At 53.0% G+C, this 27,888-nt stretch overlaps 3 protein-coding genes and 1 long non-coding RNA gene across 10 annotated transcripts in view; 2 read left to right on the forward strand and 2 right to left on the reverse strand.

Annotated features, from left to right (window-relative positions):
* On the reverse strand, positions 1-7,528 carry OSER1 (oxidative stress responsive serine rich 1). Of its 3 annotated transcripts, none has more exons than XM_068416439.1 (4): positions 7,229-7,528; positions 3,516-3,632; positions 1,567-1,680; positions 1-816 (listed from the first exon to the last, which is right to left on the reverse strand). In XM_068416439.1, exons 2-4 carry the CDS (start codon positions 3,590-3,592, stop codon positions 123-125), a joined length of 885 nt encoding a protein of 294 aa, XP_068272540.1. In that variant the 5' UTR covers positions 3,593-3,632; positions 7,229-7,528; the 3' UTR covers positions 1-122. The 3 variants fall into 3 exon arrangements, with proteins under 3 accessions (XP_068272540.1, XP_068272539.1, XP_068272541.1); XM_068416438.1 differs by having other exon boundaries at positions 7,278-7,525; XM_068416440.1 differs by lacking the exon at positions 7,229-7,528 and having other exon boundaries at positions 3,428-3,608.
* On the forward strand, positions 7,431-12,112 carry LOC137672301 (oxidative stress-responsive serine-rich protein 1-like). Of its 2 annotated transcripts, none has more exons than XM_068416441.1 (4): positions 7,431-7,538; positions 8,230-8,350; positions 9,737-9,847; positions 10,522-12,112. In XM_068416441.1, exons 2-4 carry the CDS (start codon positions 8,274-8,276, stop codon positions 11,204-11,206), a joined length of 873 nt encoding a protein of 290 aa, XP_068272542.1. In that variant the 5' UTR covers positions 7,431-7,538; positions 8,230-8,273; the 3' UTR covers positions 11,207-12,112. The 2 variants fall into 2 exon arrangements, with proteins under 2 accessions (XP_068272542.1, XP_068272544.1); XM_068416443.1 differs by lacking the exon at positions 7,431-7,538 and adding an exon at positions 9,352-9,385 and having other exon boundaries at positions 8,257-8,350.
* Positions 8,606-24,080, reverse strand: LOC137672302 (uncharacterized). Its single transcript, XR_011049567.1, has 3 exons — positions 23,891-24,080; positions 10,505-11,206; positions 8,606-10,409 (listed from the first exon to the last, which is right to left on the reverse strand). It is a non-coding gene; the product is annotated as an uncharacterized lncRNA (long non-coding RNA).
* GDAP1L1 (ganglioside induced differentiation associated protein 1 like 1) overlaps positions 16,593-27,888 on the forward strand; it is a 12,228-nt gene continuing 932 nt past the window's right edge. Inside the window, exons 1-5 of one of the 4 annotated variants that reach the window (XM_068416434.1) lie at positions 16,593-16,772; positions 19,570-19,789; positions 23,107-23,280; positions 25,345-25,442; positions 25,603-25,717. In XM_068416434.1, coding sequence (XP_068272535.1) covers positions 16,593-16,772; positions 19,570-19,789; positions 23,107-23,280; positions 25,345-25,442; positions 25,603-25,717 — 787 coding nt within the window. The remainder of the gene's footprint in view (positions 16,773-19,569; positions 19,790-23,106; positions 23,281-25,344; positions 25,443-25,602; positions 25,718-27,888) is intronic. The other 3 variants (XM_068416435.1, XM_068416436.1, XM_068416437.1) reach the window with 3 other exon arrangements.

Consider the following 27,888-nt stretch of genomic DNA (forward strand, 5'->3'; position numbering starts at 1 on the left):
TAAGATGCAAAGAAGTGTTTTTATTGCAAGCACAGTGAGCAGGGAGTGGGTTGCATCTCACATGAGTGTGATGAAGGGCAGATTTAAACCACCCACCCTTCTGTTTTTAGTGCTCATTGCTGTCAGGTGTACATCATTTCTGCCATGTGAGACATTTTCTTTGGAATATACAAGTAATATTTCATGTATCCTGAAAGATCTTCAATAGTCACATCATCCACAAAGGCCCTGGCTTGCTCAGAGCAAGAGCGTGGAGAACTTGAGGAAGTTCTTGATGGTAAAGACTGGGAGTGTTCCTCAGAAACTGTTCTTCTATCAGGTGCCAATGGGAGGGTGTTCTGCAAGCCAGAGAATTTGTACACTTCCATATCTTGCCATCGTTTACACTGACAGGCTTTATCTGCACATGCACATGGCTTATTTGTGTTCAGCTTGGACATGGACTGGAAGTCAGAAAGCTCCGTAGTGTTTAGGCTTTCTTTGGGTACTAGAGAAATGGCAGCTGGAGAGTTCTCCTGTCTGTTCTCTGATGCCGACTGCATAACAGAAGCTTCCAAAGACTCAACATCAGCTCCCTTCTGGCCAATGTCAGGAGCAATACTGCATCGTTCGTGTGCACAAGCTTCCTTTGGGACTGGCATCCCAAACCCACTGCTGTCATCTGGGGCATCAGTCTGTCTCTTGTGCACTAGCTGGTTGCACATGGAATGTGATTTTGTGCTGCAATGGATAAACTTTGGAGGATGAAGAATTGGAGACTTGGAACGCCTGCGACGCTGGGTTCTCACAACTCCTCTTGAAGGCTTCTTCATAGACCTACCAGGAAAATATACCAGAGGGAGTAAAGATTCACTAAAAGACTTTGGATGACAAATAATATTGGGCAAAATCTCTACTGCATTTATATCGCATGCAAGAGCTTTAAGCTCACAGTATTTGCTCACTGTATTCTGCTATTTTGGAATTTGACTTTGTTCTAGTTCAGCAGCTGTATAAAATATAAAAGGAACACTTGACAAATGAAACCTAAAGTGCATGCTTTTAAGGTTGGAAAATGAGTAAAGCATGTGAGACATAACAAAACAACCTCTAAGAGAAGGACAAAGCACAAGACAGCACAGTACTAATGAATCAAGGGCAAAGGGTGGTTTTGTTTCAGTAGATGAACGTGAAGTTCTGCACAGACACTCCAGAAATCAATTCTTTATTTTAATCTAGTTCCCAAGGCACAGTGACAGCTTCTGCAATGTCAAACAACGACTGAAAGAGATGCATTCATGATTGTCTGATTCAAAAACAGCCTTTCGTATTTATATTAAGAAACATCTATAATGTTTAGCAACCTATAGCTGAACAGCATTTCCTTTCACTTCACATAACTGTAAATAAGACTAGTAGTCACATATGAACAGAAAAAGGTGGTATAGAGTATTTTAAATAGTCCTTTAATAAAGAAAACTTGGGTCTCTTGTTTAGGGGTCTAGTTACTAGAAACCTTGTCTATTTAAAATTCCCTTTCAATGCAGTATCGTTTGAAGCAGTCTGATAATCCCAAGCTTCTCTTACCCATGCCAGGTTTCCTTAGAAGTACACACATTCTTAGGTTTGGTTTCATCTGCTGCTGTTCTAACTAGTGCTCTTGGACTTGTCCTTTCACCCACAGAGAGAGAAGCAGTAGATCTGTGAAAGACAGAATGAAAAGTTAACAGCCTAGACTGGTTAGCACTATGAATATGAAAACACTTAGGAATCTTCTTTCCCGGAAGAAGATTGCTCCAAATCATTTACAATATGTCTCAAAAGACCTGCCCACAAAGAAGACCCAAATCATAAATACACTGTTTACACAATCCTATCTCAAAAGTTTGCATAATGGACTCTTTCACCAAATGTGATGCCATTCAGCAACTAGACTGCAAATCCGAACTCCACACATCAGCAACAAAGCACACACAGTGCCTAAATTTCAGTTTCTCGGGAGAGGGGAGGGGAAAAACGCCATCATTGAAGAAACACGTCTCTTTTTCCAGAGACAAATAAGCCATTCTTTCCTAAAAATAAATGTTCTTTGGACATAAATAGACTTTGTTTAACTGAAGAACACTTATGCCTCTGTCTATGACAACACAAGCTAAAACTCGTCATACTATTGCAAGTTCCATCACTTGAGCAACAGAGTTGTGGCAGATCTTCAACTTCTATTCAAGCCAGGGACCTTAAAAGATTTACTAATTTTTCTGGTACTATAAATTCATCCCAAACTACCATTTTCAAAGAGCTGTAATAATCCCAAGAACAATTTTTCCAAGTTGTGACTTCACACATTACACTGCAATTCACAAGGAAATTATTTTCTAAATCCTATATGAAATTAGTTTGTAAGCAGGGCAGATTCTCTGAAAACTGAGAATGAGTCCCCACACACTGATGCAGGACAGGGTTAACTGAGATTTAATAGAGTCCAAAATATTAGTCAAACACCTGCTATTTTCCATTTAGAGGACAATGAACACCGAGCAGAAAATTGAAAGCCAACAGTAAAAACTCTGAAGTAATTAAGTATGCCTGACATGGGGTGGGACTAGAGATACTGAAGAAATGAGAGGCATTTGTATGGTGATACATTTCTAACAAGTTTAATAACTTAAAGGATAGATAACTTCAGAAGCCCATCTGCTCACCATCTAAGTTCTATTGTAATTCTAGTTACCACCTTGGTATTTACACACTGCCTTACCTACACTTTCATTTCAGTCACCGGCATAATTGCGTCACTGACAATAGCTTACTCAAACACAGTACTACACAAGCAATGTGTAGTGGTGCACATTTGTCAGCAGAAAAAACATTATACAAAAACCTTTTTTTTTTTTTCTTCATTTCAGATAAAAACTATCATCACCAACAGAAGACATGTTGCTTGTGTCCTGCTACCTGGGATTGGGAGGGTAAGTGCCACGTGTCAGATGTCCCATGAAACAAGACAACACAAAAACGGTTCTTTCACATTTGGTGTTTTAGGTTATAAATAGGAAATCTGTAAATGACAGCAATTAAAATAGTTTGTGTGGGAATCATGCACCGAATCTAATGCCCTTCTTTACTGACATGGAAAGAATGCTTCTCTCCTGGGGAAAGATGGGAGTTTATTCTCACGGCAGGCCTTCAGAGCCGTGACAACACGCTAACTTCAACAGCGGAGTTCCAGTGCTATGGACGTGACTGCTGGCAGACAGATTCATGCCAAAATTCATTTCAAGCACGCTATCTGTCAGCTGCTGACTATCAGCAGGTCTGTTTGAAGCCTGCTGGGAGCTAACAGCGATCAAACAAATTACAATTTCTTGAGAAGTGCAGTCCACAGCTGGTGAATTTATTTCAGTTTAAACAGAATGAAGGCTTTCAGTGCCCAACCTTTTGGAATTACCTCATTCCTTCAAACTTAACAGCAAGGGCGTTCCCTTCGAGTCCGTTTGTAACACGTTAACTCCGTACCTCCCTGTGGCGTTACCTACCCAGCTGTGTCAACTCTTAGCTTTTTGAATGCTGTTTGCAGGCTTTCCTCTTCTCCATCCTTAGCTTCCGTTTTCATTATTGGGATGGCCAGAAGCTGACAGAGTTACCATGGACCGCTACAAGCAGAAAAAGAGACAGGACTGTAAGAACCTTGTTAAAAACATTAGTTGCCCAGCAGCATCATAAATACACGAAAATAAACTCAAAATAGCACCCTGAGCGCACAAAGCTGAGGTCATCCTAGTTGAACATTTTTCTAAGTTGATTCAGAACAAGCTTTCTGATACCCAAGAATGGAACAAACAGTCTCTTGCACAACTGCATAGGTGAATTAGCATTTTAAAGTAAAATTTGGCATCAACAGCATCTTGCACACCCATTATCGTTCAGACAGACTATCCTATCTGTCTTAGAGTGTTACCAGGATAACTCTAGAAGAGGTGAAAAGCAAGAAGGACACCATCATTAGAAACAGTCAACTTTCTACAACTGCCATTTCCGACTTTGGGACTTGATGTTACATATATATTTACAAAAAACCCCAAACAACAGATTTTTCTCAAAACAAGATACAGTTCTAAGCTGAACAACATTTTTTGATCTTATATCTAGATCCCAGCAAGAGTAACGCACTCCTATCAGAACACGGTATTTTGATTGCAAATAGCTATTAACATTTTCTGGTATCAGAAGAAGCGCTTGCACAAGTAAAATGCAAATAACATACGAACAGCAAACGATAAGCCTCGTTTTAAATAAAAAAGGGATTGATAAAAACTGGCTAATGTATTTCTCTAAAATCTACCCTGGCCATCATTTAACCTACCTACAAAGGAATCTCAAATCCTTCTAAATTTGGTGCTCTTCAGTATCATACCGTTCTGCAATCACGTGCACATCCTACACCAGCCACGCTTCCGCTAAAAAATACTTGATAAAGGTTTGTTTCCTTAGCATGGGCTTCTCCTGGCTGATTAACCTGCTTTGTTTAATGCTTTTGACCTGACTACTAGAAAAACAGGGCCATTTGGTGCTGGTGCCATTACTGCGAGGGCCTTTGGCCACACGGTACGGGTTCTGACAAGATCACGTTCTCAGTCCTTTTTTTTTAAATCACAAGGTTGTCATACTTGACAACATTCTGCAATAAGACTGGTTTTGTAGACAAGGGGAGAACAGTGGATATTTTCTACTTGGATTTCAGCAAAGCTTTTGATGCTGTCTCCCACAAGACCCTCATAGAGAAGGTGATGAAGCACAGGCTGGATGATCAGGCAGTGGGGTGGACTGAAAAGTGGCTGAATGGATGGGCCCGGAGGGTGGTGATCAGTGGCACAAAGCCTAGTTGGAGGTCAGTAACTAGCGGTGTACTCCAGGGGTCAAATACGGTGTCCAGTCCTGTGTAATGTCTCCATTAATGATCTGGATGATGTGGCAGAGTGTACCTTCAGCAGGTTTGCTCATGACACCAAACTGGGATGAATGGCTGATACCCCAGAGGGACCTCGACAGGCTGGAGAAAGGGACCAACAGGAACCTCATGAACTTCAACAAGGGTAAGAGCAAAGCCCTGCCCCTGGAGAGGCACGAGCCCATGTGCCAGCACCGCTTTCCAGAAAAGGCCCTAGGGGTCCTGGGAGACACCAAGATGGACATGAGCCAGCAATGTGCCCTTGTGGCAAAGGGACTAATGGTGTCCTGGGCTGCAGGTCGAGGGAGCTGATCCTTCCCTCTATTCAGCACTGGTGAGGCCACAGCTGGAGTGCTGTGTCCAGCGCTGGGCTCCCCACACTGACATGCTGGAGAGAGTCCAGTGAAGGGCCACTAAGATGATGAAGGCACTGGAGCATCTCTTCTATGAAGAAAGGCCGAGAGACCTGGGACTGTTCAGCCAAGAGAAGAAACATCTCAGGAGGGATCTCATCAATGTACATAAATACCTGAAGGGTGGGTACAAGGAGGACAGAGCCAGGCTCTTCTCAGTGGTGCCCATGACAGGACCAGAGGCCGCGGGCACACACTGAAGCGCAGGAGGTGCTGTCTGAGCACAAGGAAACACTACTTTGCTGTGAGGGTGACTGAGGACCGGCACAGGCTGACCAGGGAGGCTGTGGAGTCTCCCTCCTTGGAGATATTCAAAAGCTGTCTGGACACGGTCCTGCCAACCAGCTCAGGGTGGTCCTTCTCAAGCAGGGGGGTTGGACCTCCAGGGATCCCTGCCAGCCTCAACCATTCTGTGATTCTGTACCTTCCTGAAGCACTAAGAATCCATTATGAAGGTAACCATCCAAACCCAGCAAACGACAACAGCTCCTGTAACAAGAACACACTTGTACAGAGCACTAACTCAGCAATAATGCCTACATTAGTACTACTTTTACCAACTAAGCACCAGCTTTTTTGTAGCATGGAAAAGGTCTCGGTGAAGAGAGAGGAGTAATCTGAACCTCTGCAGCTCAGTTACTTATGCAGATACAGAGCGGTAATTTCCGTTCCCTCACAACCTCATTCCAGCTGGAGGTGGCAGCTCTCCCCGCTGTTCCGGCTGCTCACTCTGCTGTGATTTCATCTGGATGCCCCATACTGCAGACGGCTATTATGACACACGCAGAAGGAGAACGTATCATAACGACTTCAAGGCACACCTTGTCCAGTAAGTCAGCCAGCAAGTAAACACGAGAGGAAGAAGCTAACACAGAGACTGACAAGGTGACGCTCATCTGAGCGAGTTATTATTTTATACTCTCTCAGTTACATACCACTGCTCTGGTGAAACATACAGTCCCTACTTCAGTAAGACTTCTCCTTGATCCAAAAAGGAGATTCTTTAAAATAAAAAATTCAGCCTACAACCTTTTTTTTTTAAAAAAATACCAAACCCCTGTATTATATAACCTTAGCAAGAAGATGACAGTAAAAGTTTTTAAATCGCTGTACATTATTCAAAACACACTACCAGTTTTAGACTAAGTATTTTATCACGCTGCCCTTCATCACTGACACAGTAAACCCTCAAAACGTTGCAGAATTTGTTCAAAAACCCACTCGCTCTGTGATAACTAAGCATAGGCTTAACCATTTCAGATGCACCAGCCAACTTGCCCTGATATCAAGAAAAAATTAATTACTGTGAAAAAAACACCGAAGTTTAACATTGTGTCAAAAAACACATTGAAACTTATGTTCTTTATGGCCTAGGAAAACGCACATCCATCCTTTCCCACTTTATTTTCAGCTGTTTCCCAGCAATACAGGACTGTAACCCCGCTGGGCGCACTGCAAGACACCCACCACCGTTAAGTTCTGACGGTACAACGCACACACGCGCGCATTTGTTTGCAAAGACGGGCACGGGAAGGGCTTCACAGCTCCCGGACGTCCCCGGCCAAGGCCTCCGGGCGCAGGAGCTGCGCACCGACCGGGACACAGCCCGCCGCGCTGCCCGGGGGCACACGGCCACAGGGACAGGCGGCAGCGGCGCTTCCCCGGCCGCCCACAGACGGTTGCCGCCCAGAACCGCCCTCCGGGCGCCTCACGGCCTTTCACGCCCCTCCCGTACTCTCCCGCCCGCAGCTCCAGGGAGCCCCCGGGCCCAGCGGCACCTGCTTTTTACCTCCGCAACCCTGAGGCGGGGCCCAGCGCACACCCCGGTCCCGCACCTCCGGGGACCCGCGAGGGAGGTCCCTGCCCGGCCCCCGCCGCCCGCACTCACCGCGCTCCCCCCGGGCCGGGCCCGGTCCGGCCCCGCCGCCCGCACTCACCGCGCTCCCCGAGGGCCCTGCCCGGCCCCGCCGCCCCCCACCGGGCCGCGCCGCCCGGATGTGACCCCTCCCCTCCACCGGAAGCGACGGTGGGCGGGCGGGGGCGGGGCCAGGACCGGTCGTGCACGCGCCCTCGGCAGGGCGGGGGGAACGGTGGGGCCGTTGGCAGCGCGCTCGCGCATGCGCATGGCCGCGGGGCGGTGACCTCACTTCCTGTTGTGCTCCGCGCCCACCGCCCCGGGCGCCAGGCGAGAGGCGGCGGTGAGTGACGGGCCGGGGGGGGGCCGGGCACCCCCCGCCCCACCGGGAGGGCCGCTCCGGGCGGCCCTGGGCAGCGGGGAGGGCCGCGGGGGGCTAGGCGGGGCGGTGCGGTTGGGGAGAGGGGCCTCCGCGGGCCTTCCCGCCCAGGCGGTGAGGAGGCCCCGGTGGAGCTGGCGGAGCCGTGACAAGGCGCGGGTGGCGCGACACCGCCGCCCCCGGAGATCAGGCGTTGAGCTGCCAGGGACTCCAGAGCCTGCTGGTAGGCCCGGGCCCGCGGCGGCAGCGTGGCCTGGTGCCAGGCCTGGCGTGGGTTCCGTGCCCCGCGCGGGTGTGCTGTCAGCAGGGGATGCCCCGCAGGGACGGGCCTTCCGCGGCGCCACCCATCTGTCCCTGGCTCTTCTGGGGGCGTCGTGCTCACAACTCAGACTGAAGTTATACCAGTTGGCAGAACAGATATCGTATGTTCACCCCCTGAAAAAAAAAAAGACACTTCATTATTTGTGACACAGGCCGTGCCTGTTCTGAGAAACGCCGAGTTTGGAGTTCGCAGTGAAAAGTACTGGGCAGGTCTGGTCAGAAGGCAGCGAGATCACTTGCAGAAGAACCAGCATCCATAGCCCGTGTCATTTCAGTTTTGTAGAGACCGTATGTGTTCAGACCTCAACATCAGATCCTAATCTCTGTATTTCAGTTTATCCTATATGGCACAGTTGGTTACACACTGAGAGCCCATCAATGGACTTGGAAGCTAAAGATGAAGAGGATGAGAGTCTGCAAACAGCTTTCAAAAAGCTGAGAGTGGATGCAGCAGGGTAAGTGAGCAACAGAAAGGACTGTGTAATCTGTTGGTTTCTTATTACATGTTTGTATTTGTTTTCTATTATTTTGAATCTCAAAACAAATGTCATTTGGTGAAAGGTTCCTTACTCTCCAAGAAGAGCCAACTGCATTGCTTCACATGAAAGCTGGGCTGCAGAGCCCAGTCTCACTGGAAATTGTCAGGCTAAATATGAGCACTGATCGGTTCTGATTTTGGGGGATTTTGTAGAGTTAAAAGCATGCACACATTCTTATACTAAAGACTTACTCCATAACACACTGGGTATACCAATAATATGTAGTGTAAGTGTGTTCCTTAAAAGTAGGGGTTAATAAAATTATGCAGCCTAACACTTTGTGAGATAGTTCACTTGAAGTCTTTTGGGAATTCACAGACACAAGAGAAAGCTTTGTATTGAAAATTAATGTTACCTTGTGAATTCATCTCCCTAGCCATCAATACTGCCGCCTCATGACTTCCTCTGCATGTTAAAATACATTTTGCTTTGCTACTCGTTTCCTCTACTTCAGGAGGTCTTCTGTTAAATGTGGAAAAAAATAGCTGTTCTCTAGCAAGGAACTGTGCTTATTAAGTGTACCACTTTTGATGTATTACCAGTGACAGACTGTGTGGAATTCTGGTTGATTCCTGATGATAACTTCTTAGGCATAAAAAGATCTTGTTTTGCAGGCATGTGTTTTGAACGGCTCAAGTCTTGTGACTAATCCCTTAAGATCAACTTTGGGCAGAGTACTTGGGCTCTTCTGCTAGGATCTCAGCCTCATTTCTTACAGTTGCCTATCCCGTGTTCCAAATCACACGTACAGCCATCATAAATACAGAGTCATGTGCTGAGGCATCTGTATGTGTTGTCTGGACCTCCAGGGCCAGATGTTTTTTTTTAATTCCATGTTTATCTGGGAAATGTAATGAGAAATAAATCAGTAATCTGTCCTTGTCTGTTGTACCTCATCCACTTCACTGACTCCTCAGCCTGCTGCTGTGGGTTCCTGACTTTGCATTTTAGGTGAGTAGGAGTCTATCTTTAACAACTATTGTCTGACAAGAACATTTGGAACTTGATTTTACATTCCTTTAATGTGTCATTTTGGTACAAATGGGGCATGACATCAGCCTCTGGGCATTTTGGCCTCCTTTCATTTCATCTCACCTATCTTTAGACACTTGACTGAGGTCCGTATAGTAAGAGCAGTTAGATAAATCTGTGTATATCCTGTTTCTAACCAGTGACTAGAGGAAGCCAAGGCTGCAAACTTAAATGTCTTAGCTAAGCATCTAAGGCAAATAGGCTGAATCTAGACCTCTGAAGCAGTATGTTCAGGCTCTCCTGTAACGTGGCATTTCCCTTTTTACTCAGATGTATTGCAGCTCTGTCTGTGGGCGACGGGACGATTCTCAGAACACTGACAAGAGCAGCCACAGATGGAGCCAAGCAACTGACTGTCTGCTCCAAGGACACGTGGCATGGGTAAAACATATCATTCACTGCGCCGTGCATGTGTTTCTGCTTTGAGACATTTAACACTTCCATACTGTTTCCAGTGAAAGTTTTTGTTAATTAGTTGCTTCAACATATCTTTTCTTTCCTTTCTATTACAAAACTTTACCATAACTGTTTGATATGATTTTTTTAAGGGGGTTTCATCAAAGACTTTAAAAACAATATTGCCTCTTCTCTTAGAGAGGGTACCTAAAACTTTCTTTTCCACTGATTTCCTCAGAAGTCCTTTTCTTCAAATCTTATACCTTTGCATCCCCCTCTCACCTCTTTCCTGGGTTATTTTATTTCTGTATTGAAGAACCTGGATATTCAGTGCGATTCTGCCAGCATCTCCAACTGATATCCAGGTTCTGCACTAGAGTTCACTTGGGGATGACAAAGTATCGTTTGCCTAACGCAGAAGATTTGCAGGGAAGTACCTTTAAAATAGGGCTGTTTGTATGTGACTTTCCTTTGGGGGAGTCCTCATTTCTTCAGATTCCTCCACTGTTCCTGTCAGGGTTTGTGAGCGACCAGTCACCTGATTATTCTAAGCAGAAAAAAAAAATCTTGTAAAACATTTTTAGCCACATTTTAGAGCTTATTGAGCTATGTTGGAGATTCTGGAGTTACTTACTTGCTCACCTGTTATAACCCCGCAGGTGTGTGAGAAAGCCTTCCAGAGGATCGGCAAGAGTCCCACGTCGCAGACGCTCTAAGTCTCCTGTCCTGCATCCTCCCAAGTTTACATATTGCAATATGAAAGCCAACAACCAGCTGAAACACAAAGCCCAGGCAGACGCGTCAAAGGGTAGTATCAGCTCAGACGTTTTTGTTACAGCAGAACACGGTACAAAGGACAGGCACGATTCTGTCTTTGAGGCCAGCGATGACAGAACTGAACCTTTGGAAGCTTTCACCGCCGAAGAGCCTTTGGAGAAGTCAAGAGAGAATTACCCTGCTCTCTCCTCATCCTTTGAAACCAGCTTGAATTCTAGCCAAACCTCAGATTTCCAGTCCTTATCCATGCTTAGCAATGGCAAGCAGTGCCCTTGTACGGACAAGAAGTGCCGGTGCAAACAGTGGCGAACCATGGAAGTGTACTCCTTCTCTGGCTTACGGAGCGTCCTGTCAGAATGCGAGAAGGCAGTCCTGGGAGTCCATGCCCAGTCTCTTCAAAACAGATCCCCCTGTGGGACAGCCTCGTCAGGTTCTCCTAGATCTTGTTCTGAGCAGGCTCGAGCCTTCGTGGATGACGTGACTATTGAAGATCTTTCTGGATACATGGAATACTACTTATATATTCCCAAGAAAATGTCTCACATGGCGGAAATGATGTACACCTGACTGAAAGCAATAGAGAATCCCAAATCAGAGTTTGTGATAACGGTTGGGTTAAATGCCTTGTCAGTGCCATGTTTTCACTGTTGTGTGTTTGATCAAATGTTTCTTTGCCTCATACAGTTTAGTTTTCTAATAAAACAAAGAATGGAATATAGTTTCCGAGCTTAGTTCTAAAAAGAATGCACTAAACTCTCTGAATACCTTAACAAAAGCACTGTAGATCAAATGAACTCTCTTTGGTTTTCAGTTTGTGCTGTGGATATTCATGCTCTGTATGCTGTTTTCACTGTGTTTTGGGGAAAAGAAAAAGCCTTTTAGGTTTTGTTCTGAAATTTTGCAGTGTTTGGAAGGTTCATTCTTAATGTCTCCCAGTACATAGAGAAATGTTTCATAGCTACAGCTCTATCCTCCTCATAGTGCTCGAGAGAGGAGAATGAGAAGGCATTCAGTAGTTTGGATAGGATGGATCTCCTTTCCGTGAACACTATCTGGCTCCTTTTTAGTTGGGTCAAATTGAGAGTGCTTCCTCCTCACGAATTTGTTGGGAGGTACAGAATGTGCGGGGTGTGTGCTTGGACCCTTTCATAATCTAACTAGCTCCCTCTTAAGCAGTTCTATTTTTCTGCAGATAAGTGAAGCTCTTTTAGAAGCAAAAATATATTTTGTTATTTGTGGTTTACAGATGGAATAATTTAGGGGAGAGTAAAGGCTGAGAGGTTTTTTTTGGCTGTGCTGTCTCAGAAGTGGAAATGGTGGAGCCATCTATACAGATTGTTTCTGAGTATGTTTGATACACAAAGCAGAGTGGAAATAAGGTAAACAAGAAGCGTGTATCATAGAGGCTTTGTGCTGTAGAGCTATAACATTCCTTCTGGTTGAAAATATTAAAATAAAAAATTTTGTTGCTGAGACTTGCGTTAATAAATGTTTGTCAAAACCCACAAATTAAAGCCTGTATAATTCGATCTACGCTCATCTTCCCCATGACCTTTTTTTTTTTAAAAAAAAAACAAACCCAAAAGTCTGCTTTCAGTGTCAGCACATGCTAAACAACTGCGTTTGAGTAAAATACTGTCATTTTTACTTCTACTTTAAAAATTAGTGGTCAGCAAGCCAAGGAGTCACAAGCAGTTGTATAAAAATAGATTGTAGCAGATGTTAACAGTTGGCCTTGTGTTCTGCGCTAGAGAAGTCTCAGACATTCTAGATGATAATCGCTGTCTCTAGATTTTATTCTAATCATCCCTAAAATTTACACTGGATCCAGGAAGGTCAGATTTAAAGTTCAAATAAATCCAACTAAGTTAAATTAACATCAGAATACAACTACAACTGTTATTTTGCGCCTGTTAGGCAGTTATTTAGCATGTGATATTGGCTTGTACTCTCAAATGCAACTGATTTCTAAGTTTTCTCAGGTTATTCACTGTCCCCTTCACCTTCCTCTTCCAGCACTATCCTGCATACCCACACATACAGTTTTGGTTTTCTTCACTTCCCATTCTCCCTTCAGTAAAGCTGGTATATTACTTACTTTGCTTTTAAATGTAAATATTTAGTACTAGTTATCTTTGCAGCTGCTGTTTTTTCAGAGGCTATTTCTGCTTCAGCAGAGTGTGTCTGCTCATGGGTCTGTTCATGTTTTGGTTTTGTGCCCTCTTTAAAATCATTTGAAAGTATTGTTGCTAGATGCAGCATTTCTCCCTGTTAGACTCTTGAACAATCACCCTGCCTCTCGGCAAGCATTGACCTGGAGCCAGTGTGGATGAAGCTGGGGCACAGATCTTGAACGTGCACAAATACAGTTCTTTTTAAAACTGGTATTGGTTGTCTGTGAGAGGAGCAAAAACCCACCCCTCTGCAGTGGGCCCCTACGAAGTGGCGCAGCGAGGTGCTCTGCCCCAGAAACGTGGTGTGCGTGGCTGGCTCGAGGTCACCTCGGTGCGGTTGGTTGTGCTGTGGAGCAGCACACTGCCGCTTCTCTTTAATACAGCCTGCACAAACCCCTGGAAGTGTCTAGACCTTCAAGCTGGTGTTACATAAAACTAGCAGGGACTGACGACGTTGGAAGGGCGCACGGGCATTTTCAGCTGCGGAGCAGGACAGCGTGCAGCAGACCTGGCTTGTCCAAGGGGAACGAGGGAACTTGGGAAACGAGAGCGAGATACGCCCCGAAGTCTAGGGCTGAGAAGTGAATTGCAATTGCCAGAAGGCTGGACAGGAGGGAAGAGTCTGAGAGCAGGTTCTCCGCGCACATTCCCATAGTGTCCTGGGCAGGACAGAAGTAACTGGTAGCGAGGGGGGAAGGAAAGGGGAAAGACGAGACAAGAACTCAGCGGTTTGGTATTCTGCCTGAATTCCCGTTTGTGCGCGTGTTTAAGCACGTCCAGCGCTGCCTGCGGCAGAGGAAGGGCAGGTTTTTGGGGTTCTTGATTGCAACAATCAGGCTTGCAGCAAACATACCGAAACCTTGCTGCTGACATTCGCATTGCTCCAACCACCTCAGTTTAGTGAAGTGACGAGCTGTCAGAGAGGACCCCATCCCAAACCTACCGTTTCCTTCAAAGCCTTCCCCGTTCAGCTCACCCACCTCGCTCCTCTGAGAACTCAGGGACCTCCCTGAAACCCCAAGCGTTACTAGCAAATGGCATCCTCTGGGAATGCCTGCGCAGCACAATGAGCTTGCTGGACAAGCATCAGCGCTCGGTCTCAGCGGTGGCCTGGTACAAGCGGTGCTGAGTACAGCCCTGCCAGCCTTCCTGCTCCCAGCCTGCCACTGGACCTGCCCCAACAAGCCTGGTCATTTTTTCCTGTCCATGGATGCTCTAGGATGTGTCCCCAGTCAAGCTACAGAAGAATATGTCTAAAATTTTCTGAGAAAGCACTGGTGGGCTTGCAGCGCTCCCAGGACTTTCCTCAGAGCAGATCTCATCTCTCTACTTCCTATCTCAGCAGATCCAGGCTATTTTTGTTTTCCCCAGTGGCTTCCCCCCACCCCAGCATTTTACAAGTTACTTGCCTGTCTAGTTTCAGGACTGGTTCAATGGAAGATGGATGCAGAAGGGCACCCTGGATCAATTAAATTTATTTCTCGCCTTACGGAAGCCAAACCAAGTCCTAGCTAAGCTTTACATTGGCAGACACTGAATCAGGCCACCCGGGAAAAATCAATGGAGCTGATTCCACAGCCTGATTTCCACCTCCTCCTTCTAAAACAGGGAAGGTGCTGCTGTGCCTGCGATGTCCCGTGACTGACTCCGGCAGCCTGCTCTCTCCCCCCCATAACGTTTCCATCAGCTCTGAGACGAGACACCCAGGATTGTGTATGCCCAAGCCACCAGCACCCACAATCCTGCCCCGATGGCACCTTCTGCCAGGGCTCTGCCAACGCCACCGGGTCCGGCCGCACAGCATCCCGCGGGGCAGCCCAGCATCGTCCCTGTTCACAGGCAGGAAGGCTGTGGGCGAGAGCTGGGTACGATCTCAAGGTCACACATGGTCAGGGCACCCCTAAAGGGGGCTGGCACCCATCCTGCCCCTCAAGCCTGGCTTAGTTTAGCAAGCCAAAACCCAGCCAAATAAATCAGCACCTCCAGAAGCGCGGCGTGCCGGGCAGGACCCAGAGGGATGAAACGACTTGTCATTTTTTATTCCCAACGGCGCAGCATTAATTCATCACAAAATATGCCACTAGATGGGGCATTCTGGACAGGGATCCACAGGAGAGACCCGCTGCTGCTCGGCCAAGCTGCTCCTTCCCTTTTCTAAGCCCCAAGGTGTCCCCTTCCAGTGACAGGAGCCCCAAAAGGTGCTCCTTGGGCAGCGAGGGCTCTCCTGCGTGAAGCAGGCGGGAGGGGAGGCTGCAGAGCACGGTGGGGCCAGCTCTGTAAAGCTCAGTTTTCTCTGAGTTTGCAGCAGCGCAGGCCACTGCCCTGACTTTGCAGCCCCAAAACAGAGGCCGAGCAAGAGCCTTTCCCTGTGGGTGCCCCCCAAGGCAGCACTTGGGAAGCCCTGGGCTGCGGAGGGAGGGTGGCTTTGGGCGCTGCTACCTACAGGGGAGAAGGCAGGGAGGAGGCAGGGCATAGTGCTTCCCAGCCTCACCCCTCTGCCATCACCCTCCCACACACCCTGGCAGCAGGGTATCACAACACCAACGGATTCCTTTTCACCTCCCAGTACCCAGAAAATCGCTCCTTTCACTCTGCTTGTGGGGCTGGGTACCCATTTGGCCCCGCTCCCTCCCACTGCTCTTCGTCAAAGTGTGCCTCGGTTTCCCCACTTGAACCAGCTCTCCCAAAGCCTCCCGTTTCCCTCCACACCTGGGGCAACTTCACCAGCTCCAGTGTGGGTGGAGATGGGAGCAACACATGGAGGAGCCGCGTTCGCACCCAGAGCCCTCAGGCAGCCCTGAGATGTGAGCTGGCTCCCTGTACCTGCAGAGCCTTCTCCTCCATCCTCTCCAGAATCTGCCCCTACGACCCCCATAACTGGGCTGGTTTTACACCCCCAGCACTGGCAGCCAGTCCCACATGTGGGAAATTATCTCCAGGCTGCCAAACTGCCGGAGATGGAGCGTGACAAAGCCAAGTGTCACAAAGCACAGGCCCAGATGTGCGGGTCGCTGTGTCCAGAGAGGTGCCAGCTGCCCACATGAGAGCAGCAGCTCTGGGAGCCCCCGCGCTCTGTAAGCAGAGGAAACCCGGCTGGTTTGCAGTTGCGACACACGTTGCTCATTCTGGAAATGCCCCCCAGCCGTGCCTACTGTGGTGCAGGACGACTGGCCTTTGGCTGGGCACCCTGGGGCACTGGTACACAGCGAGGGCTCCTGGGCTCTACCCCGGTACAGGCTACAAACACCCACTAGGCAGTAATTAATTTGTGCTCTCCAAAAATCACTGAATACCTTTAAAGAGCCATTGCTGCTTCTTTCCATGAAGGCTGCAAGGCAGGCAAGACACCTGCTAGACGTTTTAAAGCCAGTATCCATCAATGTAGCTATTTATTACCTATCTGCCGTATCTAAACCAGTCAAAAAAAATCTTAATCTCTGCTGCAAAATATTCGTAAGGAGCTGGAGCTGCCGCGGCTTGCTGAGCAGGCAGGCAGGCAGCAGGAGCCTCCGCTGCGGACTCGCCTATTGAAGCCATGCCTGCGTGTTTCCCTGGGAGCCCCGCCACGAGCGGGGACGGGCTGCGGTTTCACCCACGCCACCGCCGCTGCTGCCACCATCCTCTCCTGTGACCCCCCCGGCGCCCACCGCCCCGCGCTGCCCACCCCGGCCGGGCAGATGGAGCTGCCCCGGGAGTGATGCTGCTGGCAGGAGCCCATGTGATGCTGGGCTAGCGCCGCTCGCTCCCTCGTCCCTCTCCCCGCTCGCTCGCAGGCTGTCATGGCGACTCCCAATAATGTTACTCCCACCAACTGCAGCTGGTGGCCCATCTCGGCGCTGGAGAACGACGCAGGGAAATCCACAGAAGGAGAGGAAAACCAGGACCCGACAGACCCCGCTCTCAAATCCCAGGACAGACTGGTTTTGTACCACTGGACCCAGTCCTTCAGCTCACAAAAGGTACAAAAACATAATCGCTCGGCTGGGTTCCCGGGGAAGAATCACCTCCAGTCCCCAGGGCATCCCCTCGCCTGGGGAGGATGGAGAACGAGGGGCTGGTCCCCAGGGCTGGCAGGAGCAGCAGTGTGTGGCCGGGCAGCTCTTTTGTACCTGCGGTTCTGCATTTTAACAGCATCAACCAGGGGAGGGGATGGGGGGGGCTCAGCCAAATCCTGCTCAGCTTTGGGGTCGCGGCTCGCACAGGGAGCCGCCTCGCTTTGTGCTCGCTCACAGCCCCACTCCGGCGTGGCCAGGGGCGCAGACAAAGGCTGAGCCGGGCCCCGGGAGAGGGGGGGCAGCCCCCGAGCTGGGCTCCTTCGGGGGGCAGACCCCAGCACGCAGCGACCATTTACCCCTGACATTGCAGCAGCGCCCTGGAAATCCCGTTCCTGGGGTGCCCCGGCCCCACACAAGGCTCATGGGGCTCAACAGCGAGAAATCCCCTTTTCCAGGCAATAGCAAACGCTCGTTTTGCAGCGCAGCAGCCGTGTAGCAAATCCCACCTCCTCCTCCCGGCCCCAAACCCCTCGCCATTCCCATGCCATGTGCATTACGTGGGGAACGGGCTATTCAGAGGGGTGGGGGAACACAAAGATCCCCCGGTGCGAGGGCCCCCTGCGCCCCGCAGCCCGGCGGGGAGAGACCAAGGGCAGAGACGCGTGTTCCTGCTCGGCGGCGCAGAGGAAGGGGAGGATGCCCAGCGCGGCGGGGTGGCTGCACATGGTCGGCCTCGCCGCCGGCAGCGGGTGACAACGGGGTCCCGATCTGCACCAGCGAGGGATGCTCATGCCTGGCTTCCCGGCCTCGCGCTGGGCTCACTGCTCCTTTTTGTCCTGCTTGTTTGGCCACCAGCAACGGGGGGGCAGTGGTTGAGGCACTGCTTGTACGGGGTGTCCTACAATTGGCCTCACCCCTGTGGGGCTGGGGACAGGGCAGGGCACACCCAGAGCCACGGCACCCACTGGCACCGCTTCGAGCTTCGGGTTTGGGGTCGCTTGCAAGGAAAGAGCGTTTGCTGGGAGGCGGATGAGCACAAGCTGGTGCGATGGACATGGCCGAGCGGGGGCTGCACGGGAACCCCCTGAGAGGAGGTTTTTTCGATTGAAGCCGGCTGCAGGTGAAGTTTTTCCTGCTCTGCCCCAGGAGCTGCTCGGAACCACCCTCCACAGTGCCAGGGCTGGTCGTGGGAGGGAACCTGAGCCCCCACCGGGATCTGGCCCTGCCTGCAAAGGGATTTGGGGAGTTTTATGGCCAGCATTGGGTTTTTACACAAGATGCTGGCACTGTGGGGACCAGCTGGGGGGTTCGGGCATGATTCATCGCCCCTGGCTGGGACCCATCCTTGGGGCAGGTGTCCCCTCGCCCACAGGCACCGGGGTTGCCCCAGGAGCCGAGCCCTCCTGCCCCGCAGCTGCTTCCTGCCAGGCCTTCGGCCTCAGCCTGCGATAGCAGAACAGGGAAGCACAGGGACATCGGGGACAGATGCCCTGGGTGGTCCTGCCCAGGGTTTATCCATCAGCTGGGAGGAAAAGGCCAAGAGCAAGTTGCAGTCGGGGGACACAGGCTTTTCCTTGTTTGACTTTAAAGAAAAAATTAATTTGCCAGCCCTGTAAATAATTAATGACTAATTCCCCAGGAACTCTGAAGTGCCCATAGAAATGCTTATATTTGTTAAGCTGTATTTTTAGCTGCTGGTAGTTGGAGGAAAACAAGTGCTTTTCCCTCATTCAGTGGTTCTGTAAAACGTGGCTGTCTCACATCCCCCGAGGGTTTTTTTTTTTGCCTGTTTGACATACTTAGTTCATAACCGTCAGGTTTTTATAACCCAGAAGCTTAAAATGCCATCGCTAAGCACACATTCAACACCCTCTCGAGCACAGAGCAAAGCAGCAGGACCAGCCCTGAGGGCTCTCCGTGGGTGATGGGGATGGTGCCCTGCATCCAGCCCCTCTCCTGCCTTCCCCTGCCCCTCCGCACTGCTGGACTTGGCTTTCCCACCTGTGAGATGGGGGCATGTCACCCCAGGGGTGCTGCTCGCTGGGCCGGGGCTGAAGGAGAGCAGGGGAAGAGGAAGGCAGCAGGTCTGGCACAAGAGGTGCAGAGGCAGTGGGCAATGCCCCCAGGCTGGAGGAGGAGGGATGCTGTGCCGGCTGCAGGGGCTGCTCGAAACCCTCCATGGAAGGGAGCCTTCTCCCTGCTCTGCCCTGGTAAAGCCAGAGCCCACCCCTGAGAACAAGGCATACCTGAGTTAGCATCCAGACCTTCTTCAGCCAGGCAGCAGCACCCACTGGGTGCAAAGCGTAGCATTACTGCAGCCTCTGCTTCTGCTTCCTCTTCCTCCTCCTCCTCAGTTATGTGCTGGGCTATGCTGGGACCTGCAGCAGCATCACTGATCCCCCCCAGCTGGGGAGCTGCTGCCTCCCTCCACCTGCACCAAGGGATGGGCTCTCAGCCCTCCAGCCCCTTGGCCTGTCTCATGGGCCACCAGCGACCAGAGGGAGGATGGTCCGTGATCCCGCAAAGTTAGGATGGGATCGGGTCTCCCCTGTTTGCTGGGAAGGGAAATCCTCGCTCGGCTGCCTGGATTTTGCACCTGCCCCATGCCAAGAGCTGCTTGGCTTCGTGCAGGACAAGGTGTGTCCTGGCATGTAGCTGTGCTTAGGCGGTAGAGGAGGGCCATGGAGGTGCGATGGGGTGGCAGTGGGGCTCTCGGGGTGCTTCGAGGGCTCTCAGGGCCGGCTTGGTGCATGGGGCTGAGCCCTTTCTCCCCGGTGTCTCGCCCCAGGTGCGGCTGGTCATCGCGGAGAAGGGGCTGCCCTGCGAGGAGCGGGATGTCAGCATGCCCCTGATGGAGCACAAGGAGCCCTGGTTCATGCGGCTCAACCTGGGGGAGGAGGTGCCCGTCATCATCCACAGGGACAACATCATCAGCGACTACAACCAGATCATCGACTACATGGAGAAGAACTTCACGGGAGGTAAGGCGAGGTGGGCTGTGTCTTGGGGGAAACTCAGGTCTAATCCAGATGCTGTTCGCCAAGTACACCCACTTTGTCCTTTAAAGTTTCAGCTTTAACCCAGAAGAGCAGCAAGCCACCAGCCCTCCACAAACTTCTACATTTCCCCATGAAAATGAAGGATTTCCAGCAAAAATCCACAGATATCCCTTGGAAGTGCTGCTGGGGGGCTCTGGGGCAGGGGGGGTGTAGTTGGGTCCCCTCTTTTTCTGCCTTGGAGGCCACGATCCCAAACTGGACCATTTCCCCCATCCCCATTGTGCGTGGTGGCATCTCACCAGAGCCACAGCTGGGGCATGACCTGTGGAAATACTTCTGGGTTTGGCCACTTTTGTACTTTGGCCTCTGGTAAGGGTATAAAAGCCCTGGTAAGTGGCCCCGCTGAGAGCAGGTGGGTTTGAGCCGCATGCTGCTGCCCCTCTCCCCTTCCTCCATGAGCCCTGTGCCACCGGCCGTGGGCAGGGGACCCTGCCATCCTCTGTGCCACTGTGCCTCAGAGAAAACTGCCTCTTTAAAGTCACAGAAAGCCAGCGGTGCTGGGGACCATGGGAGGATGATGTGACACAAACCCAGAGGAAGGGACAGCCAGGAGAGGGAAGCTCGTATTCCCCTGGAGCAGGGCTGCAGCCAGCGGCCGGCCAAGCCCGGCGCCCTGTGATGCTGCGACGGCACTCGAAGGTGGCCGTTTGCATGGCCGCTGCGGCAAGCAGCCCCTCCCCACATCTCACGTCCCTTCGCCCTCATTCCCCAAACCTGCGGGCTCGCAGGCTGGGACGCTCCACCGGGGAGGCTTGAAAGCTGAGCAGGGAGCTCAGGCTGTGCCAGCACGACGTTCGCCCCAGCATCCATCCCCCTTTGCAACAGAGACATCAAAACCATCTCAAAATAGCTCCCGAAGCAAGGGCGTCCTGCCAGCTCAGCTCCTGTCCTCTCCCGGCCCTGCCACGCTGGTGCCACCCGGCGAAGGCACGGTGCTCGTGCCGGGGACGGGATCGGTCCGGAGGAGCCCGGGGAATGGCAGCCGCTTCCCTGCCCGTTGGCAGCCGAGGGACAGCTGCGGTCCCCGCACCGCTTCGCCCTGTCTCTGCCAAGGGCAGGTGGTCCGGCATATGTGACGACAGGCTGTCCCCGGCGGGAGGGGGACGCAGCGCTGGCCGTGCACTGGGAAACTCCTCGTCGTTGAGGTTTTCCAGCTGGGTGCAATTTCTGACCTTTTCGCCAGAAAACAGAGAGGGAAGGTCTGGGGCAGAGGGAGGACGACTCAGACTATCGCTCCCTGACGCACGCTCTGCCCCGAGCTATCACCCACCCGTGCCAGCTGGGAAAAGCGTTACCAGGGTGCATGGCCTTGGCCCGAGGGGGAATCACCCACCCGGCAGAACCGAGCAGAGCCTGGAAACGCCTTGGTAAGAAGGTGTATCCACTGAGGGGTGTTTTCCCCTGGCTGGGAGCGTGGCCTTTTTCAGCTGCTCACACACACCCAGCTACCAGTAAAGGGTGGTGTGATGAGCAATGGTTTTCTTTCCCCCAAAAAGCAGTGAACGGTGCCAATAAGCCACCTTTGAGGGTGCTGCTCACTAGGACACGGGCCAGCAGAGCCAAGAAGCCATTGATGGGTTGGCTGGTGGCAACCCTGCTCAGAGCCTGGGCGAGGGGCTCCTCCAAGGGCTGCAGCCCCAGCCCTGCCCTTCTGAGCCTCCCCCCGTCCCACCTTCGCACAGCCCGTACGCACAGGTCTGCCATGGCGTGCAAAGGCAGAGCGAGCACCGTCCCACCAAAAAGCCTCCCTGGGACACGCTGAAGGATGTGGGCTGGTGGCCACACGCTGCTATTTCATTGTGGTCGCTCTGTCTCGCTGTCGGACGGGGCAGTCGCTCTGGATGTGCTGGTTTCCAGCCTCAGCACCGGCCCATCGGGTGCTGGCCGGGAGCCCTGTGAAGGAGCACACAGGCTGTAGGTCGGTTGTTGTTATTTCATTCAGCCAGTCTCTTTTCTCAGATGGAAAATCCCCACTCGGAGAGCTGGAGTCCAGGCAGCGAGCAGCCCGCGGGCAGGGAGGAGCTACCAAACCCTCCCCTCGCTCAGGGGACAGGGACACTGATGCCCATGGGTCAGAACAACCTTCCGGAGCCTACCAGCAGAGACAGCCCCGAACCAGAGCTGCCAGGAGGTTTGCAGTACAGCAGCTGCCAAAATTTCCCTGGCTCCTGTCTGGCTGCTAGTGCTGGCCAGCACGACGCTGCCTGGCCCAGGGCAGGGCGAGCTGTGTGCCCGCACCGGGCGGGCGTCACCGGGCTGTGCCTGCAGCCTTCCTCCTGCCGCCGGCAGCGGGGCCGGGCACAACTGTCATTTCAGGCTCTTAATTAAGGAGCCTCATTGGCCATATCTGCCCAAGTCCTTCTGCCGATGCGCTTTACCTCAGCCCAAGGCGTGCGGCGAGCCTCACGCTGCGGACGGCGTGTGGGCAACCGGGTGTACCGAGTCCCGGTGGTAAATTTACACACTACCTGTTAACTGCTGTCTGCAAATGCCATAAACATTTATGATCCCATAAAAAAATAGACCCAATGTTCTTGGGGGAGACAAGAGCAACATTTCGCTCCTTGTGGTGTCATCTGCCATGTATTTTGAGCTGGAAAAGAGCAGGATACAAACTGCCATCTGCCAAAGATGAATAAAGCCCAGCAAGGCGAGGAGGAGCGGAGCTGGCCAGGGTGAGGGATGCTCCTGCAGCTGAGGCACCGGCTGAGCTCGGAGGGAAGATGTCCTGGGCTCCTGCTTTGGTCACCAGCTCCCTGATTACCCATTTTGAAGGGGATTTTCAAGGAAGCCCAAGAGAACTGGGTGCCTCATTGCCATTGGTGTAATGAGTGCATAATTTGGGAGATCCCAAACCCAAATCCCCGTGTTTCAGCTCTTTTCTGCAGAACGGGAAGATTTTGTTCCCCTTCTGAGAGATGTGAAACCACAGCGTACAAATTCAGGGGCTGCAGAGGCGAAGGGCTTGCTATGCTGAGCTCCTGGGGATGAGGGGCTGGGTGGTGACACACGTACCCATCCCTGCGGTCCTGCGGGTTTGCCCATCTCGGCACGGGCTGGATGCGCTCCTGGCCGGGCCGGGCAGCGGGGAGAGCGCAGGGCCAAGTGTGGGGTACGGTTTTGAGTTAATGCACCGCCCCAGCCAGCCCTGCTCAGAGGTAACTGCACACTGGTGTCCCGCACAAGCTAACGAGCCACTAACGAGTGTCCTACTGACACCTTTCCCTTTGGCCTGGCAGAAAACGTCACCCAGCTGATCCCCGAGCCGGGCAGCCTGCTGCACTCGCGGGTGCTGCAGTACCGGGAGCTGCTGGACTCGCTCCCCATGGACGCCTACACGCACGGCTGCATCCTGCACCCCGAGCTCACCACCGACTCCATGATCCCAAAGTACGCGACCGCTGAGATCCGCAGTAAGTCGCCTCTCCAGCGGGGCTGGTGGCTCCCCCGGCCCTGCCTTTAGGCTCGGTTTGGCCCCGCAGCCCGGCCAGCCACCCTGCCCTTGCTCGTCTGCCCTTTCCACCAACACAGGCAGGGTCAGAGCTGGGAAAAGGCAAAGCACAGTTAATTTAGGAGCTGCAGGCACCCTGGAGCAGCTTCCTAACCCCGGGGGTGTCCAGGCTCCCATGGTGTGTGTACACTTCTCGCCCAGCTCCTTCTAGGGCACATGAATCTGCTCCCTCTCCTGCACGTCCCCTCTCCCTCCAGCTCTAAGGGCAAAGGTGGGAGAGCGCAGCCTGACTGAGCTGCAGATAGTGGATGAATTGGCATATGACTGCGTACCTGACCTTGAAGTGCTCATGAAACATTCACCGTGCTTAATATAACTCAAAGGCAAGGATCGCTCCCGGAGAGAGTCCCTTGCCAGAAAAGTGACCTTGTTAGGACATGCCCCACATCTCCCCCCTCCTTTAGGCTCCAGACCCAAACGGTGCCCGTAGCAAACACTGTTCCCCTCACACCCCCCGAGTCCCTTCAGCTGTCTGGGTCACAGATGGTCCCTCTGCAATGGGATGCACTCACCCACAAAGAGGAACAGGCTGTTCCTGAAGTGTATCTCGTGGTCGGCCCTGCCTCTGCTGGCACCCTGCACAGGCGGCTTTCCCTGTGTCACCAAGCGTCACCTCCGCCCCCACACCCTGGGCAGATGCAGGGTGCAGAGCCCGTCCCCTCCCCAAAGGGTGCTGCTGTGATGGCTTCAGACCCCGTCTGCCTCGCGTCACCTCCCCAGCACTCTGCCAAGGTCCTTAAAAATATCTCCCTGTCCAAACCTCCTCGCTGGTGGCATTTTGCCCAAGCCATTGCAATGGAGGACCTGTGGGCAGGTCTGTGGGATGCCCCAGTGCCAGCGGTGCCCTTGTCCCCAGCACATCCCCTACACCCAGGCGATGGCTCGGCTGCCCCGTTGCAGTGGGTGCTGAGGCAGATCCATGTAGCTGTGTCCCAAGGAGAGGGTGAACTGAGGGCCAGGCTCTCCCAAGGGGAACAGGGGAATGAAGCCAGGGTGATATCCAGGCTTCCCTCTGAGTTACAGCCCCAGGAGAGCCACCTGGGAGCCTTAGTGAGCACGAGCTTCAAGGCTCGTGCTGGAAAACAGGGAGTTTCCCCATTTTGTGGCAGCGTACAGCCCGCTGCTGGCTGCCACCCCGGCACCTCCTGCACCCGCACATTGGCAGAGCCAAGCCCTCGGAGGGAACAAGGAGGGAGAGACAGATGGTCCCTGGCAGGAAGAGAATAGCCCATCTTTGGGTAATTTATGTCGTCCCTGAGGTGTTACTCTGCATTGCACACTCTCTTCTTCCACGTACTCTGCTCCTTTCCCTCCATTAGCTCCCTTGCACAAAGCCCTTCGCATCTCCCCCGTGTTCGATGGGCTCTACGCTACCGAATTGCATCCCCGGCCACCAAGCTGGGGCAGGACAGTGTCATTCAGGAGGGAGCGTCCCCTCCCGTGCTGCTCCGCATGCACACCCACATGTGGGCAGCCAGCTTGGACATCCCAAAGGATGGACCTGCTGGGGATGGAGCTGCAGGAACCAGGTTCTGGGGAAGCTCAGGGATGTTCTTAAAACAGTAAGAGACAGAGAGCGACAGAGATCTGCGAGCAACTCTAACATGAATCCAGCAGAAGAAATGAAGAGCTGAACCCCCCCCGAAACCCACAGAGCTGGGATTGCCACGGCCAGGGAGGGTGATCTGCTGTACCCCGCAGCTGGCTCTGCCCTGCCGTGAGCGGACGGGAGGGCTGCAGAAGCCACATGCCCTCAGGAGGGTGTGTGATGCCCCAGCCACACACCGGTATGGCGGGACGGCAGCAGCAAACCGTGAATTTGGCTCACTTTAGGTCTCCGGGGTGTTTTTCTTGGTGCCACAACACTGTTTCATATACAGGATGAGGCGCTTTGCTACCAGACACAAGGTCACCCCTACCCCTGCCAAACACAGCCCCCCCAGCCCCTCTCTCTATCTCCCACCAGGACATTTAGCGAATGCCAGCACAGAGCTAATGAAGCTGGACCATGAAGAGGAGCCGCAGCTATCAGAGCCCTACCTCTCCAAGCAGAAGAAGCTCATGGTAAGTGGATCAAAGCCGCACACATCTCTTTGGCGCTGGGGGCACATGACTCCCGGACCCTCCATGGGCACCCGGAGCCTTATGTTCCTGCATGGTTGTGAGGATGTGGATCCATCCATCCTTCCATTCATCCCCAATCCTAACGCTGCTCTCCACCCAGGCCAAGATCCTGGAGCACGACAATGTGAACTACTTGAAGAAGATCCTTGGCGAACTGGGGATGGTGCTAGACCAGATCGAGGCCGAGCTGGAGAAGAGGAAACTGGAGTACCAAGGTAGGCGCTGGGCTGCATTTATGGGGTATTTTGCTGCACGAGGCTGAGGTGCAACACCAGGAATGGCTGATGGCCCCAGGGTCTTGCACCATGAGGAGCACAGACTGCCGAAAGCACAGGGCTGGGGACGTGTCCTGCAGCCAAGCCCCCCTGGCCATGGGGCAGAGGCACATCCCAGCAGAGGGCAGGCAGGGAAACCTGACGGGAATGTGAGGGACCCTGGGGGGGTGGGAGCCTTTACAGGACCTGTGTCAAATGCCAGTGGGTGGGAGAGAGTGACACCAGCTGTCCCTGACATCAAATACGTGCTGCTGCGTGCCTGCTGAGAGCCACCCTGCTGTCCTGGCACAGGGGGATGCATGGGCACAGCTGGGCATCTCTTGTCCCACCGTCACCCCAGGATGACGCCATCATCTTCTCGTCCCCACTGCCAGCAGGGCTCGAAGCCCCAGCCCTGGGAAGGCTGGTGGCTGCCAGCACCACGGCGCCAGGTCCGGAGCAGAGCCCAGACACAGTTAATTGGGGGATGGCCCCAGAGCTGCCCCTGCCCTCGGGGCCGGCCTCGGCTGCGGGGAGCCATGTGTCATGCTCAGGCCGCACTGAAGGGCCCTCGGAGGTGCCAAGGTCAGGCCCTGCAAGGCACCAGGCTGGGGATTTGCCAAGAGCCCTGATGCATTCACAGCAGCACCCTGCATTGCCCTAATTGCCTCCAACTAACGCCCTCATTAACTGCTCCAAGAGCTGGGACTGCTCAGCAGAATTCAGCCTAATGAGGTGCCCTCAGAGGAGGTCCTAGGTGCCGGAGCAGGGGGTGTCTGCTGCTGCTGCTGGCCCTCGGGTGCTCCGCTGCCTTCAGCCCTGCGCTGCTCCTGCCCACTGCTCCGGGCCCCCAAGTCCCCGCCGTGCCCACGGCCGGGTCAGGCTCTCAGCAGCGGGCACCAGCACCAGCCCTTTGGCAGCCTCCCAGGAGCCGCAGTGCAGCAGCTCTCCTCCCACGCAGCCCAAGCTGCCGGCCCGGCGTGCGGCGATGCAGGCAGGGCAGGAGGAGGGTGGGAGAGGCTGCAGGAGCACAGGGTGACCCCCAGCCGCAGGCACCCCGCTCGGCTGGGACAGGCTGGCCCACGCTGGGGCTGCTGCGGATGCAAAGGGGAGGAGTTGCCCTTGCCCGTGCTTCTGCCCCAAGGCACCCACAGGCGGGTCCAGACCTCAGCAGCGGGTGCAAGCCCAGAGCCAGGAGGGGCAGGGTCAGATCACAGCTCTCTCCCAAAGTCACCATCCTCATGTGCTTTCTCCTTTGCCCACAGCGGTGCCCAGGAGCGAGGCAGGCACCTCAGCCCCCCTCCCCTTACCTCTGCAGCCACAGGGTCCCCGCAGCACCCAGGAGGCTCCAGCTGCAACACCCCCACGATTCATTAGTCACTGAAAATATTTATTGACTAATTAGGCACAGGCAATCTGTCCACTTGGGCTGTGCCTCTGGCAGGATTAGGCAGGCTGCCAAGCGGCTACAAACGAGTGCTGCTAATTAGCAGTGATTCCCCTGGCCTAGCCCTGCAGGCAGCCCAGTGCCTGCACAGGGGTGTAATAAAGGTGCCTCTTGCTCCTTCCCTAATAGCTGCAGGGCAGTGGAAGAGCCCCAGAATTAAGGATTTGGTGCAAAGCCTGGGGCTCAGGCTGGATGGGGCCAGGTTTTGTGCCTCTTCTTCTGTTCTTCCTTCCCTGCACCTCCCTCCACCTCCCTTAGCTGCATCCCAGCCCTGCTCCTCAGTATTGAAAGGGCATCAGGGGAGCGTTTAACACTATCCTGGCCTGAGCCCACTTCTTCCAGCTTGGTTTATTCCTGCATGTCTCTCTGGTGAGGTTATTTCCAGGGTCACCCATTATCAGAGGCTGTCAGTGCTTTAGCATCTTTCTTCACGCCCAGCATTCACACCGAGCTCTGCCTCCCCCACAGCCTGGCTCAGCACAGACGTGCTGCCAGTTTTGGTGTCCTGGAGCAGGGTCCCCGCTGCTGGATAGGGGACAGAGGCAGGACCTCCCTGACAGCACACAAGGAGAGCAGCCAGGCCAGCCAGCACATGGTTCTGATTCCTGAGGATTTCTCACATCCCTAAAATAGGTCAAGTTAACGTGACACCCCTGAAACAGCGCCTGGTGCAGCCAAGGACAAA

Source organism: Nyctibius grandis, chromosome 19 (genome assembly GCF_013368605.1).
Source record: "Nyctibius grandis isolate bNycGra1 chromosome 19, bNycGra1.pri, whole genome shotgun sequence".
In the NCBI taxonomy this organism is placed as follows: Eukaryota; Metazoa; Chordata; class Aves; order Nyctibiiformes; family Nyctibiidae; genus Nyctibius; species Nyctibius grandis.